Genomic DNA, 16763 nt, shown 5'->3' on the forward strand with positions numbered 1-16763 from the left:
TCCTTCGAGTGCAGACAACAAAGGGAGAACCTGAAAGAGGTACACAAAATCATGGAGGGGAAAATGGAAAGTGGTAGGTTTTATGAAATATTTCCCTCTTGCAGAATTGTTTGCAAAGAGAGGGTACTGGTTTACAGTAATGAATAATGGGTTTAGAGTGGAGCTGAGGAAGGTGGAATCTGGAATATGTTAGCCAACGGTGGGGGCAAAAATCCCCAAACCTGCAAATGGGATTAGTGTACCTCTGTCCTTTCTCAGCACTGATATACACAGTAGACAGAAGGGCCTGTTTTACTACTGCCCAACTGCCTTTCTTTCCACCTTCAAGCGGCCTCCTACTCAAAAATAGAATTTCAAATCGTGAGTGCAAAGGCTGCAATGTAATTCATGTGAAGCAATCTCTTACTTCATCTAAGTCAACAAACCCAACGAAAGAATGAACAGTAATAAACAGTGAAAATGCCTTGTTGGACAAGGGCGTGAATATTTGCATATAATCCACCACAGAACTGCTGCCAGCAAGACATACAGCATGGCGCAGACCCTTTCACCCTTGGAGCCACGCCGCACAGCTTCTGGCAAACCCGATAAAGCCCATCCTAATCAAGGTACAATTTACAGTCACCAATTAACGTACCCGGTATGCCTTGGGACTGTGGGAGTAAACCAGCGCAGCCGCAGAAAACGTACACATTCCACGGGAAGAATGTACAGACAGTCCACGCAGAATAGCACTGGAATTGAACTCCAAAATCTGGAAACCCCCAAGCACCTCAGTTTTTATATTTTCACTTCATTGAGAAAATAGACAACATTTTCATTTCTTCTACCAAGTGCATGACCGACCATACACTTTCCTGACAATGCATTCCATCTGCCATTATTTTTGCCCATTTTCCTAATCTGTCTAAGTCCTCACTAGCACAAGCCATGGGTAGCAATCCAGAGATCACAGCCCTGGAGGTCCTGCCCTTTAACTTTGCACCTAACTCCCTGAACATTCTATGCAGAACCTCATCACTCATCTTACCCATGTCATTGGTACCTACATGGACTACGACTTCTAGCTGTTCACCCTCCCACTTAAGAATGCTGAGGACTCAATCCGAGATGTATCATACCCTGGCACCTGGGACGCAACATACTATCCAGGAATCTCGTTCTCAACCACAGAACCTCCTATCCATTCCCTTAATTAACGAATCCCCAAACACCACAGCATGCCTTGTCTCCCCCTTTCTCTCTGAGTCACAGAGGCAGACAAGTGCCAGTGATCTGACCACTGTGACTTCCCTCTGTTAGGTCAACTCCTCCCAACAGTATCCAAACTGATATACCTGTTGTTGAGGGGGATGATCATAGGGATATGTTTCTCTATATGTCCTATCTATCATCCCCTCAGCCTCCTGCGTGATCCAGAGTTCCAGTCCCAGCTCCAACTTCTTGAACGCAGATTATTAGAAGCTGCAGCTGGATGCACTTCTCGCAGTTGTAGTCATCACTCTTTGCACACCCGGCAAGAAGAGCATTCAAATATCCTGTCTGGCATCTCTACTGTCCTAGCTGAGCAGAGATTAAGGAGAAGGGAAAAAACAACCTAGAGCCTTTTTTTTGCTTTCTCTGTCCGAAGCCTCTCTTCATTGTTTTTAAGTGTACAGGTGCCATTGTACAAACGTTCCAGTTCTTTTCCCCTATACCTAAATACTGTATAAAGAGCTTTGGAAAAATAAGAGCCAAAGCTATGCCCATCTTTACTTTCCTCAAGAGCTTGTGATATATTTTTTTCTGGGCATGGCAATCTAAGTACAAGACTCATTCAGCACAGAAACAGGCTGCCGAACTGGTCCACACAACCAAAATTACACATCCAAGTTTGTCCCAACTGCCCATATTTAATACATTTTCCTCTAAATATTTCCTATCCACACATCTGTACATTCATTGTGAATATGGTTAATGTACCTGCCTTAACATTTCTGCTGGCAGTTCATTCCACATACGGAACACCCTCCAGGCGAAAATGTTGTCCCTTAAGTTCCTGTCAGAAGCAGGTCGTTGGGTGACAGTCAGAGGGGGGAAAGCGAAGGTGAGCAGACAGGTAGTGCAGAGCACCCCTGTAGCCATTCCCCTGAATAATAACTTTACCGTTCTGGATACTGTTGGCAGGGACGACCGACCAGGTGTGAGCCACGGTGGCAGGGCCTCCAGCACTGAGTCTGACCCTGTGGTGCAGAAGCGTGGGATGGAGAAGAGGAGAGCTGTTGTCATTGGAGACTCTATAGTCAGGGGAGCAGACAGGAGATTTTGTGGATGCGAGAAGGACACCCGCATGGTTTGTTGCCTCCCGGGTGCCAGGGTCCGGGATGTCTCTGACCGGGTGCACGACATCCTGGTACGAAAGGGAAAGCAACCAGAAGTTGTGATACATGTTGGGACCAACGACATAGGCAGGAAGAGGGATGAGGTCCTGAAGTGTGAGTTTTGGGAACTAGGCAGAAGACTGAAGAACAGGACCTCAAGGGTGGTGTTCTCAGGATTTCTGCCAGTGTTACATGACAGTGGTGGTAAGAATTGGAGGAGATGGCAGTTGAATGCGTGGCTGAGGAGTTGGTGCAGGGAGCAGGGTTTTAGATTTTTGGATCATTGGGATCTCTTCTGGGGAAGGTGGGACCTGTACAGATTGGATGGGTTGCACCTGAACTCCAGGGGGAGCAATATCCTTGCAGGTAGGTTTGCTGGCATGGTTTGGGAGGGTTTAAACTAATTTGCAAGGTGGATGGGACCCAGAGCGATAGAGCAGTGAAAGAAGTGCATGGAGTAAAGCCAGATCTAACACATAGAGAGGCTTTGAGGAAAGAGAAGTAGAATAAACGGTGTAAAGACAGTAAGGTAGAAGGGCTGAAGAGTGTGTACCTCAATGCAAGAAGCATCAGGAACAAAGGTGATGAACTGACAGCTTGGATACATACATGGAATTATGATGCAGTGGCCATTATAGAGATTTGGCTTGCACCAGGGCAGAAATGGATTTTCAATATTCCTAGATTTCAATGCTTTAAAAGGGATAGAGAGAGCGGAAAAAGGGGAGGAGGGGTGGCATTACTGGTAAGGGATACTATTACAGTTACAGAAAGGGTGGGTAATGTAGCAAGATCCTCTTTTGAGTCAATATGGGTGGAAGTCAGGAACAGGAAGGGAGCAGTTACTCTATTGGGGGTATTCTATAGGCCCCCGGTAGCAGCAGAGACACAGAGGTGCAGATTGGGAGGCAGATTTTGGAAAGGTGTAAAAATAACAGGGTTGTTATCATGGGTGACTTTAACTTCCCTAATATTGATTGGCACCTGATTAGTTCCAAGGGTTTAGATGGGGCAGAGTTTGTTAAGTGTGTCCAGGACAGATTCCTGTCACAGTATGTGGACAGGCCAACTAGGGGGAATGCCATACTAGATCTAGTACTAGGTAATGAACCAGGTCAGGTCACAGATCTCTCAGTGGGTGAGCATCTGGGGGACAGTGACCACCACTCCCTGGCCTTTAGCACTATCATGGAAAAGGACAGAATCAGAGGACAGGAAAATTTTTAATTGGGGAAGGGCAAATTATGAGGCTATAAGGCTAGAACTTGCGGGTGTGAATTGGGATGATGTTTTTGCAGGGAAATGTACTATGGACATGTGGTCGATGTTCAGAGATCTCTTGCAGGATGTTAGGGCTAAATTTGTCCCGATGTGGAAGATAAAGAATGGTAGGGTGAAGGAACCATGGGTGACAAGTGAGGTGGAAAATCTAGTCAGGTGGAAGAAGGCAGCATACATGAGGTTTAGGAAGCAGGGATCAGATGGTCTATTGAGGAATACAGGGAAGCAAGAAAGGAGCGTAAGAAGGGGCTGAGAAGAGCAAGAAGGAGGCATGAGAAGGCCTTGGCGAGTAGGGTAAAGGAAAACCCCAAGGCATTCTTCAATTATGTGAAGGAAAAAAGGATGACAGGAGTGAAGGTAGGACCGATTAGAGATAAAGGTGGGAAGATGTGCCTGGAGGCTGTGGAAGTGAGCGAGGTCCTCAATGAATATTTCTCTTCAGCATTCACCAATGAGAGGGAACTTGATGATGGTGAGGACAATATGAGTGAGGTTGATGTTCTGGAGCATGTTGATATTAAGGGACAGGAGGTGTTGGAGTTGTTAAAATACATTAGGATGGATAAGTCCCCGAGGCCTGATGGAATATTCTCCAGGCTGCTCCATCAGGCAAGGGAAGAGATTGCTGAGCCTCTGGCTAGGATCTTTATGTTCTCGTTGTCCACGGGAATGGTACCGATGGAATGGAGGGAGGCGAATGTTGTCCCCTTGTTCAAAAAAGGTAGTAGGGATAGTCCGGGTAATTATAGACCAGTGAGCCTTACGTCTGTGGTGGGAAAGCTGTTGGAAAAGATTCTTAGAGATAGGATCTCTGGGCATTTAGAGAATCATGGTCTGATCGGGGACAGTCAGCATGGCTTTGTGAAGGGCAGATCGTGTCTAACAAGCCTGATAAGAGTTCTTTGAGGTGGTGACCAGGCACATAGATGAGGGTAGTGCAGTGGATGTGATCTAGATGGACTTTAGTAAGGCATTGACAAGGTTCCATACGGTAGGCTTATTCAGAAAGTCAGAAGGCATGGGATCCAGGGAAGTTTGGCCAGGTGGATTCAGAATTGGCTTGCCTGCAGAAGGCAGAGGGTGGTGGTGGAGAGAGTACATTCAGATTGGAGGATTGTGACTAGTGGTGTCCCACAAGGATCTGTTCTGGGACCTCTACTTTTTGTGATTTTTAGTGATTTTTATTAACGATCTGGATGTGGGGGTAGAAGGGTAGGTTGGCAAGTTTGCAGACGACACAAAGGTTGGTGGTGTTGTAGATAGTGTAGAGGATTGTCAAAGATTGCAGAGAGACATTGATAGGATGCAGAAGTGGGCTGAGAAGTGGCAGATGGAGTTCAACCCGGGGAAGTGTGAGGTGGTACACTTTGGAAGGACAAACTCCAAGGCTGAGTACAAAGTAAATGTCAGGATACTTGGTCGTGTGGAGGAGCAGAGGGAACTGGGGGTACATGTCCACAGATCCCTGAAAGTTGCCTCACAGGTGGATAGGGTAGTTAAGAAAGCTTAAGGAGTGTTAGCTTTCATAAGTCGAGGGATAGAGTTTAAGAGTCGTGATGTAATGATACAGCTCTATAAAACTCTGGTTAGGCCACACTTGGAGTACTGTGTCCAGTTCTGGTCGCCTCACTATAGGAAAGATGTGGAAGCATTGGAAAGGGTACAGAGGAGATTTACCAGGATGCTGCCTGGTTTACAGAGTATGCATTATGATCAGAGATTAAGGGAGCTAGGGCTTTACTCTTTGGAGAGGAGGCGGCTGAAAGGAGACATGATAGAGGTATACAAGAAAATAAGAGGAATAGATAGAGTGGATAGCCAGCACCTCTTCCCCAGGGCACCACTGCTCAATACAAGAGGACATGGCTTTAAGGTAAGGGGTGGGAAGTTCAACGGGGATATTAGAGGAAGGTTTTTTACTCAGACAGTGGTTCGTGCGTGGAGTGCACTGCCTGAGTCAGTGGTGGAGGCAGGTACACTAGTGAAGTTTAAGAGACTACTAGACAGGTATATGGAGGAATTTAAGGTGGAGGCTTATATGGGAGGCAGGGTTTGAGGGTTGGCACAACATTGTGGGCCGAAGGACCTGTACTGTGCTGTACTATTCTATTTACTATCTAAATCTCTCCCCTCTCACCTACATCCCAAGTTCCTGATCCTGCAAACTTGACAAAAATAAACTATGCATTTACCCTACCTATGGCCCCTAAAAGTTCTATACACTGCGCATTCTCCTACATTCAAATGAATACAGTTCCAATCTCTCCATAACTCACAAAATAATCTTCAGATACTGGGGTCCAAGCAACACTCACAACACGCTGGAGGAACTCAGCAGGTCGGGCAGCATCCGTGGAAAAGATCGGTCGACGTTTTGGGCCAGAACCCTTCGTCAGGACTGTAGAGGGATCCACTACAGTCCTGACGAAGGGTTCCGGCCCAAAACGTCAACTGATCTTTTCCACGGATGCTGCTCTACCTGCTGAGCTCCTCCAGCATGTTGTGAACACCCACACATTTCTTCTCTGCACTCTTTCAAGCTCAGCGGCATCTTTCCTATAATAGGATAATGACAAATGAACACAATTTTTCAAATGTGATCCCACTAACATCTTGTATAACTGAAACATAACATCCCAATGTCGACACTCAATGCAACAGGCACAAAACCCGAGGAATTCAAATGAACAGAATGGAAATGAATGAACAGTCAATGTTTCAGGCCGAGACCCTTCCTACAAACACAAGAAAAACTGCAAATGCTGGAATCAACACACACACACACACAAAATGCTGGAGGAAGTCAGCAGGTCAGACAGCATTGATGGAAAACAGTAAACAGCCGACATTTCGTGCCAAAACCCTTTATCAGGACTGGAAAAAAAGACGAGAATTCAGAGTAAGAAACTGGGGGTTGGGGTGGAAGGTGACAGGTGAAATCGGAAGAGCAGGAAGGGTGAAGTAAAGTTGGAAAGTTGATTCGTGAAAGAGATAAAGGGCTAGAGATGGGAGAATCTGTAAAGAGAGGGTGGAAAACCATGGAAGAAAGGGGTAGTACCAGAGGGAAGTGATGGGCAGGTAAGGAAATAAGGTGAGAGTGGGAAATGGGAAAAATGGGAATGGTGATTGAAGGAATGGGGGAGGTGCAATTACTGTAAGTTTGAGAAATCGATGATGGGTGAAACCAGGTAGGTGGGAAAGGTAATGGGCTGGAAAGGAAGGAATCTGATAGGAGAGGAGAATGGACCACAGGAGAAAGGAAAGAATGTGGGAACCCTGGAGGAGGCAATACACAGGTGAGAAGAGGTAGGAGGCCAGAGTGGGGGATAGAAGAGGGGCGGGGGAGGGTTTTTTTTAAACTGGAAGGAGAAATCAATATTCCATCCCTCAGACTGGAGGCTACCCAGGCGAAATATAAGGTGCTGCTCCTCCACCCTGAGGGTGGTCACATCTCCTCATCAAGAGTAGGCCACAGATTGACATGTTGGAATGGGAATGGGAATCTGAATTAAAATGTTTGGCCACTGGGAATTTCCGCTTTTGGTAGATGGAGTGGAGGTACTTGATGAAGCAGTCCCCGCATATATGACAGGTCTCACCAATGTAGAGGAGGCCATATCAGGAGCACCAGACACAACAGCTGGACCCAGCAGATGAATGGGCAAGTGTAGCACTTAGGCCACTTGCAGGGGTAAGTGCCTGGAGGAAGATTAGTGGGGAGGGACGAATGGACAAGGGAATCGCAGAGGGAGCAAAGTGGGGGGGTGGAAGAGAAGGTGGAGGCGTTTAGTAGTAAGAATGCCCTGACTATTGAAAACCAGCATGACTATTAGCTTTCTTCACCAACCCATCTACCAGTGACACCCTTTTTAGGAAATTAAGTACATGTACATCCATGTCCCTGTAATACAACAGTTCTAAAATTTTTAGTTTTTCCATACCTCCCCATGATGTGGAGGGTAACCACTGATGGTAATTACAGATCAACTCCATTCCCCAAATTATTTCCATGTTACATTTTTCTTTGATTCGCTGACCTACATTTGATGCAATTTACAACAGTCAACTATGCCTGCGGGCTGGCAGAAGAAACTGAAAAACCTCAGGGGAAACCCTCATGGTCACAAGGAGAATGTGCAAATATTACACAGACAGCACTGGGGAAGCCCAACTCAAACAGAGGTTGCTGAATTTGTGGGACAGCTGCACCAGTATGCTATCCATCTTCCAGAACTATTTAATACCTTATATTCTGATACTACACTTCACACCTAAAATTACGACTCCTCTTTTTAACTTTTATTCTTTCCACTTGTCACCATCTACATTCTCCTCCTCTGCCACAAGAATTCCTTATTTCTAATTTTTTTTTCAATTTTATTGAGATAGGAGCTTTGTCTTTAAGAATGGCATCCACTATGGCAAAACTCAAATTTTATCACAGCCCCACCAGAAGGGACTCATTCCACTCCCATTTCCTTGGCTTCTGGGTTAATCTTTGTTTCTGCACTTGTCCCACATTCACATTTCATTATCAACCTTTTGTTATTTCTCTTCCCCCTTTCGCAGCCTTTCATTTGTCCTTTCTCTAACCTTTTCACCATTATCGCTAATCTCTCTCCTTTTATGAAAGGTCACAGATCCGAAACATGGTCCGTTTGTTTCTCTCTGGGGATCTTGCCTGACCAGAGCATTGTGTTCAGGACGAGAATAATGGTACATTTACACCAGCCAGTTAAAGACTCTCCTTTCTTGATACTTATCCAAATAATGTTTCTTTTCTCATTTCAAAACATTGATTTCTTACAGGGAGACAGCTCCACTAATCTTGTATTTACAGGTTATGTTCAATCTTGAGCAAGAAATTCAAGTATGGGCACATCACTGGTATCTTACTCAGTTTCGCTGAAGGTCTGAACAATTTATTTTTGAAGTTGCTGTACTGTAACCTGCAATAGGAATACCGATCTATTACACCCTCCCTGATTTTAAGTTAGAGAATAACCGATATAAGGAGTGTTTATACAAAGAAAGTGCTTGAAATTAAGCCCTTCCTTGTCCGAATGGCTCCACACAGAACATTAAAATTAAAGATGACAGAAAAAAAGTTTATACAGTTTGGATGTAATTGTGGTCTTCATTAACAGTGGGCCAAAAGTAATATTCAAAATACCTAAGTACTAAGAAAATGAGATGCAATTTTTTTAATGCTACAATACTCCCTGAAAACCGATACTGAAATTTCTTTTTCCAGATGCAACAGTGGTCATTAACCACTACAAGCTTAATACTTCCAAGTTCAGTAAATCACATTTAAAACACTTGCATGAGAATGGAGTCCAAGGCATCTTACATTTTTCTTGACAGCAACCCAATAGACAAGGCAAAAAGCTCAGTTGAAAGGTTCCTTTGTGCAGAGAATAATGAATCAGAGAAAATGCAAATTATTCTTGAAGAAATGCCCTATTTGGGCTTCTTGAATAATTATCCAATTTTGTCAGAAACAATAGTGTTTAAAGACAAGAGCAACTTCTTTTCAACCCCCCCCATGTTCCTTCCTTTATGACAACTGCTTTCCCTCATCAGCAATAAGCAAAAATGTTCCCACACCTTTGTGCAAATGATGAGCCTTTTCTGACATGAGGGATAACCAATAGTATCCAATCAGTTAAAATTAATAATAGAAAAAAGCAGCAGCAATGGAAAGAGCAGTAATGTCAGAAGTGAATTTTGCAAAGTGGTGACAAAATACATTTCACATTGTTCTAGTCTTTACAATGCTTAAACAGGAAAATTTGAAAGGAAGAAAACTGTAAACCTCTTGAGGGGAGTTCAAAAGCTTAAAGTAACTTTCTTATCAGAGTACCAACATATAAACGACTTTGATTATACTAAGCATATTTAAACATCACACTGAAGGCAAAAACCTTACTATCTGCACCCCCCCCACCCGACCACAAAACCGAGTTTCTGCCATATGCAGATACAGTCCTGATGCAAGATCTGGAGTCAAAGCATTAACAATCCCTTTCCTTCCATGGAAGCTGCTCGACCACAAGTTAATCCAGTGGATGGATTGGTGCTCCGCATTGCAATAAATGCAGTTTTGTGTCTCCAGAAGGATAACAGGAGGATTATACAGGAAATCCTAACCATTCTTTAGTCAATACTACTCATTGCATAATAACTTCACCTGCATATATAATCTTCTAACATGCGTAATTAAATTAATTAGCTACAATTACTTCTATTGCTGAAAACTACTTTTTCAAACTTAAAAAGGAAATATTTGTCTATGTTCTCAATACTGCCACCCAACTGAAGATGGCACAGACCGCTATAGACTATATCAGCTGTCCTCAACCGCCAGGCCGCAAAGCATGTGCTACCGGGCCATGAGGAAACAATATGATTTGGCGATATGAGTCAGTTGCACCTTTCCTCATTCCCTGTCACGCACTGTTGAGCCATTATGCACACAAGGTCATGACCCGCGCGTTATCTATGTCAACGCGGGAAGGAGATAAACTCCTTGAGCTTGCAAATGACGACGGGCTGAAAAGTATGTTTGACGTAACATCTCTGCCAGCATTCTAGATCAAAGTCAAGGCTAAATATCCTGAGATAGCCACGAAAGCACTGAAAACGTTGCTTCCATTTCCAACATATCTCTGCAATGAATGCAACGAAAACTAAATTGCGGAATAGACTGGACACAAGGAACTCCCTTCGAGTATCGCTGTCTCCCATCACCCCTCGATAGGACCATCTTGTTGCAGGAAAACAAGCCCAGGGCTCCTTCAGCGATATTGGTGTGTTGCAATGATTTTACATGTTCATACGGGGAAAATATGTGCTGTGTGCTTAATATCCAAAAGTTACTTAAAATGTTATGATGCTATTGACTTATAAGTAACTTATATAACCATATAACAATTACAGCACGGAAACAGGCCATCTCTGCCCTTCTAGTCCGTGCCAAATGCTACTCTCACCTAGTCCCACCGACCTGCACTCAGCCCATAACCCTCCATTCCTTCAGTCATACTTTATTGATCCCTGGGGAAACTGGTTTTCGTTACAGTTGTACTATAAATAATAAATAGTAATAGAACCATAAATAGTTAGATAGTAATACGTAAATTATGCCAGGAAATAAGTCCAGGACCAGCCTATTGGCTCAGGGTGTCTAACCCTCCAAGGGAGGAGTTGTAAAGTTTGATGGCCACAGGCAGGAATGATATCCTATGATGCTCTGTGTTGCATCTCGGTGGAATGAGTCTCCGGCTGAATGTACTCCTGTGCCCAACCAGTACATTATGTAGTGAATGGGAGAGATTGACCAAGATGGCATGCAACTTAGACAGCATCCTCTTTTCAGACACCACCGTCAGAGAGTCCAGTTCCATACCCACAACATCACTGGCCTTACGAATAAGTTTGTTGATTCTGTTGGTGTCTGCTACCCTCAGCCTGCTGCCCCAGCACACAACAGCAAACATGATAGCACTGGCCACCACAGACTCATAGAACATCCTCAGCATCTTCCTGCAGATGTTAAAGGACCTCAGTCTTGTCAAGAAATAGACCTGTCCATATACCTATCCAATTTTTCTTTAAATGATAATATCGAACCTGCTTCTGCCACTTCTACTGGAAGTTCATTCAACACTTACTTCAAGCTCCCCTCTCCTCCCTGATAATTGACTTATCACTATATTCATGCGAGGAAAATATGCGCTGTGTGTTTAATATTAAATTTGTTAGATAAACCCTTTTAGAAATGAAATTGAGTGTATTAGCCACTTATCACATATATTCCGGTCGTGATTAACACCACCCACCCCCTCCCGAACAGAATCGCCAAAAACAATTTGTAGAAAAAAATCGGCACGTACACACATGCACACACAGGTGCCCGCGCAAGGCTTCATGGTCATTGTAGTCTTTCTCGGGGTAAACAACGTATTTGACTGCTACTCTTGTCCGGGGGCATCCCTACCCCACTACCCACCAACACCCACCCCCTCCCCCCCCCCCCCCCCGGGGGTGGGCCCTGGTCCGCAAGAATATTGTCAATAATAAACCGGTCCACGGTGCAAGAAAGGTTGGGGACCCCTGGACTATATTTCTCTGTACAGCATTGTCTTCTGCCAATCTCAAAAATTTCATTCCCTGAAGTTGGAATACTGCATCCAAAAAACATATTAGAAAAATGGATTTTATATTTTTCCCCACAGAAGCACTTTTGCAAAAGAACACTTTGAGTAGAGGAAACCCAAATGAATCTGCAGTCTACTGTCATGAACTTAACTCCATATCTCCACCGGATTGAATATTTTTGTCCGCACCAGCAGAACCTAAAACAAAACTAGTATGGGCACTGCACTCTTACACAATCTCTTTCTCTATTCTGAACTAGAAAGCAAATACCCTGCACACTCTTCATACTCCCTTCCACATTACACCAAACCAGAGAACAAACCACACCCTCACCCAATCACTATATTGCCATTCGTTTGGTCTCTTAAATCAACCTTCAGTGGGTAAGCCAGTTATTGAATGGAAGCTATTTTTTTTTAAAATGCTTCAAATTCAGAAAAGAAATTATCAACTTACATTAACTTTGAATGCTTGAACAGTGTTATCCAGAAGAAGCACGTTGCACACCACGTCTGTGTGTTGTCTATCCCTAGCCAGTTCAGATGCTCGCACATTGTAAGTCCTGCCAGCTGGCAACCGGAAGCGTGATGTCATTACTGTCCACACAGGATCTATGTAAATAAAATTAATAGTTAGTACCAAAATTCTTCAGATGCTTAAGGATCTTGCTACCGTACAGCTCCTGTGACTTGGGGTTGATCCTGACTTGCAATACTGTGTGCCCACTCTCCCTGTGACCATCTGGCTCTATTCCTAAGTAAAAACATACCAAAATTGCTCAGTTTAGTAGGTTAAATGGCCACCAAACTGCCTCAAGTGTGTAACTGTGGAGGACTCATTTAAAAATGAGTGTTTGATGGTCAGTATGTTCTTGGCTGTATCTTTGACTTTTGACAACCATTCTACGTACTAAATGACAGAAGTGACTAGATCATATTGCATTCAAACAGAATGCTCTTCGTATCACAAATGGTAATATTGCTCAAAATTCAAGGAGAAAAGCAAAATGTCAGCTTTACAACATTACTTTCCCTTCACTCCACCCAGAGTCTTAATATAATCATGTAGATGGCAATATGTACAGGCAATGATTGAGGAGGCAGACCAAATGATCCGAGAAAACTGTCCATATGATTTTCTGTAATGCAAAGCCACATTATCTATCACGTCAAAAACAGCAAGAAAGAAGTTTCTCACCATTTTTGGTGATCATTTCTGAATGCCATGAGGGCAAACTTCCACTACCCGAATGGCTGTAACACAGTTCATCTGTATTTGAGTCCCCTGATACCCGCTGCAGTAAGGGAACCTTGCAAAGCAGATCTCACGTTGGGTTCTTGATCTCAGCTAAAATGGATCACCTCAGTGCAGGCTGATATGAGAAAGTAACAAGAGCAACCAGGAAGCAGCCAATTCCGAGGGCAACTTAAGAGTATCATCGGAATATTTCCCATGGCATTTTGAAATTGATGAGTCACAAAACATGAATATCAATTTAGAAGGGATTACATACGGTTGAATTCTGAAAATACAAATATATTATCAATTATTCTGTATGTATAAACAGAAGAAAAATCCAACTGATCATTCAGATTTCATGGATAAGTGCTTTTCATGCAAGTAACTTTAAAAATAGTTTAATTGCAACCAAAAGCACATGCAAAAAAATTTCAATTGTCTTAATAAATTACCCTACATTTTGCATAAAATGATCAATAAACACATTGACCTTTCAATCAAATGCTCAAGCACAAAAACAGCAAATGCTGGCAATAATCACATCAGGTGATCTGCAGAGACAAACAACTAATGCTCAAGATGTTCACCTATAACATTATCTGGAATTAGAGTGAACAAACACTGCAAATTGAAATACAACTGTTACAGGGCATTTAGAAGACAAAAAAATGCACAAATACTGCCTTTTAATCAAAGGATAGATATCACTAGCAATGTCAGCATTTGTTGTATATAGTAAATGTTCCTAATCTGAGGCAGCAAGAGTCATCTATATTAAAATCAATTCTGTATTACTTCATTTGCCTAATGTGTGAATAGCTACTCTAATCATACCCAACAGATGCTACAGGTTTTTCAGATATTCAGCTTTTACAATATTCTGCCCCATTCAGTAAAATAAAATAAATGTTACTTTTTGAAAACCCAGTCCAATGAGGAATAGACCTCACTGACTCCAACTTCCATAGATGGGGGCCCAGATCCTTTAGGCTTTCAAGGACCTTTACATTTCTTTAAAAAGTTCAGAACTTCTTTGCAATTTGTTCTTAATCATCTCTCCTAATCTTTTTCCCACTTCCCAGACACAAAGTGAAGTGGCTGAATGCAATTAAACTAGGGATTAAGTCGCCAATGGACAACAAATTTTACAATCCTGTAATGTTGTCGTCAATGGCATTACAAGTATTCACAAGATCACAGCAGGGTTCTGTCCCTAAGTAGTTTGTAACCCAAATAGCTCAGAAGTCAAACAGTCACAAAGTTCCCACACGGGAGAGGATGCCTGCAGAAGTGTGCTCTCTGGAGAAGCATCTTGTTTGGCCATTTTCTAATAATAAAACTGGTAGTAACAAATTTAACCTGAGCCCAACTCAGGCTAATGATGTATTATTTTTAAATACTTTATGGCAGACAAGGTTTTAAATGCTTTTGACAGTTTTTAAAATGGACACTGTTGCTGGGCTGGATGGAGCCTCTAGACAGGATTTGTAAAATGAACTTGTGTTGATGTGAATGTATTCTTCTTGAATTCAATATAGTAAAAGCCCAACTCATGTCACCTACAGCCCAGTAACAGCTGGCAAACCCATTCCACTGGTCTCCTAAACACTCATTCATATCAAAATTCAAAAGTTCAAAGTATCAAGTACATTTATTATCAAAGTATGCATACATTATACAACCATGAGATTCGTCTAACAGGCAGCCACAAAACAAAGAAGCCCCCAAAAAAACATTAAGAATACTGTCAAACACCCAATGTGCAGAAGAAAAAAAAAACGACTCATGCAAACAATACACACAGCAAATAGCGTTCAAAACAGTAGTCCACAAAGACAGTGGACACTTAGTTCAGCACAAGCAGCGAACTGAACTGACCCGTCCCTCACTTCAGGCCCCAACATCCTGTCCTTTTCAATCTAGCCTGGTGCCTAAATCATCATTCACACATGGGGCTCTGACGCTTCAGTACACTCTGGGGCCTGGACCCCAGCGCCTCGATTCTGCCTGGACAGGTTACACATAAATCGGGTAGGACTTCTGTGCACAGAGGGCAATCATTTTCAATGGAAGCAAACTAAATGAACTCAAGCACGCTAGTACTGAAAAGTTAAATGAAATATTTCCTCTTCCAAAATAGGAGTGGGTACTACAGGATAGATGGCAGTACATCTATCTGCATTCGAAATTAGCACACAACGCCTGAAAATTTTGCAGTCAAAGAGGGGCATTCAGACTATAAATAACTAGATGCACCTGTGTGGAATGAAATTGCACCATTTAGTACTTTCCAGTCAAGAAAACCTAGTGTACGCCCACAGTGATATTATGAACAAAATTCAAATCAGAAGTGAAATGCGCAACTTTTAGCTATTATAAGACTCGCAGAACAGAAATAAACTGGAATATTCACACAATGTAGACCCTGATTTATACACTTTAAAAATTAAAATAGAAAATTACTAAGACCAAAGATTGCTAAGCAACATTTATCACACTGCATGCTATTAAAGCAAATTTAAGTTACTTTACAATAGATTAATTTTTGATCTATAGTGGATTCCGAATAACTGGGCATCGGTTAATCAGGACAGCCGCTTATTTGGGAGGGGAGGGGAGGGAACATCGACTCAGACCATGAGGGGCCTGCGTCGGGCATTTTCATGCCTTACAAGGCGCAGATTGGAAGTCTGTGTGGGGCGCCACTCCTCGCACAGACTAGAGCAATGTGTGATAAAGTGTTTTGCTCAAGGGCACAAACACGCTGCCACAGCTGAGGCTCGAACTAGCAACCTTGAGATCACTAGACGAACGCTTTAACCACTTGGCCACATGCCCAACACTATTTGGGACAAATTCTTAAAAAACAAAAACAAATCAAGGAAAGAGCTGAGATCCACCTTTGTTTATTTGGGACACTATGTTGTTTAATTTTGGCGGAGACCATCGCTGAACAGTTTTTAAAATGGTTTCAGTTGTGTGTGTGCTTCTGCCATGTTATCCATTTGGACCAACAGATGCTGATTCAAAAAGCAGAGATTTTTAAAAAATGTTTTATTTTGACTTTTAAAATATCACACCCTTGCCAAGATGCCACAGCATCCATCAGCACTTGGTGTCTGCACTGATTTTGTTCACTTACAGTCAAAAGAACACGGCAACATAATTTGGATGAGATCCTTCATTGATATCTATTAGGAACTTGTAGAGTTTTAAAGTACTATAGGTAGTGTTTGAATTTATTCTGTATTTCATTTAAATACGTAATTTGTTACTCAGTTTGAACAGCAGCTTGTCTTTTTTTTATACCTTTTCAACAATTTTCATGAAACTTTAGCTAATTGAGGCAGCCACTTAATTGGGCCAAAATGTACTGGTCCAATTAACTGGAATCCACTGTATTGAAGACTTTACTGATAAAGGTTGTAAAGCGGCATTCTGTGGATTTGGAAATAACAGTAACTTCTGGGATTTTATATTTCACAGCAAAATCTAATCCAATCAACTCCATAGCTGGGATTTTGTAAATCCATACAGTCCACACATCTTTAGTTTGATTTAAATCTAAAGTGCGCTCACAATAAATTGGAGACTACCTTTTCTTTGACATGAAGTGCTAAATTATGACTTCCAAACTTTCATCAACAGCAAGTTTTAAAGTATTGCAAACAGAGAATTAGAATCCCAAATTAATACAACTACATATTTTCAACAGTAAAA

General features: G+C 42.5%; 1 protein-coding gene across 5 annotated transcripts in view; it reads right to left on the bottom strand.

Moving 5' to 3' along the window:
• Window positions 1-16763, bottom strand: part of ptpn4a (protein tyrosine phosphatase non-receptor type 4a) — a 254199-nt gene that overhangs the window by 162132 nt on the left and 75304 nt on the right. For all 5 annotated transcript variants that reach the window (XM_072258734.1, XM_072258733.1, XM_072258732.1 and 2 more), the window contains one exon: window positions 12261-12415. In XM_072258734.1, coding sequence (XP_072114835.1) covers window positions 12261-12398 — 138 coding nt within the window. In that variant the 5' untranslated portion in view covers window positions 12399-12415. The remainder of the gene's footprint in view (window positions 1-12260; window positions 12416-16763) is intronic.

Source organism: Mobula birostris, chromosome 5 (genome assembly GCF_030028105.1).
Source record: "Mobula birostris isolate sMobBir1 chromosome 5, sMobBir1.hap1, whole genome shotgun sequence".
NCBI classification, from domain to species: domain Eukaryota; kingdom Metazoa; phylum Chordata; class Chondrichthyes; order Myliobatiformes; family Myliobatidae; genus Mobula; species Mobula birostris.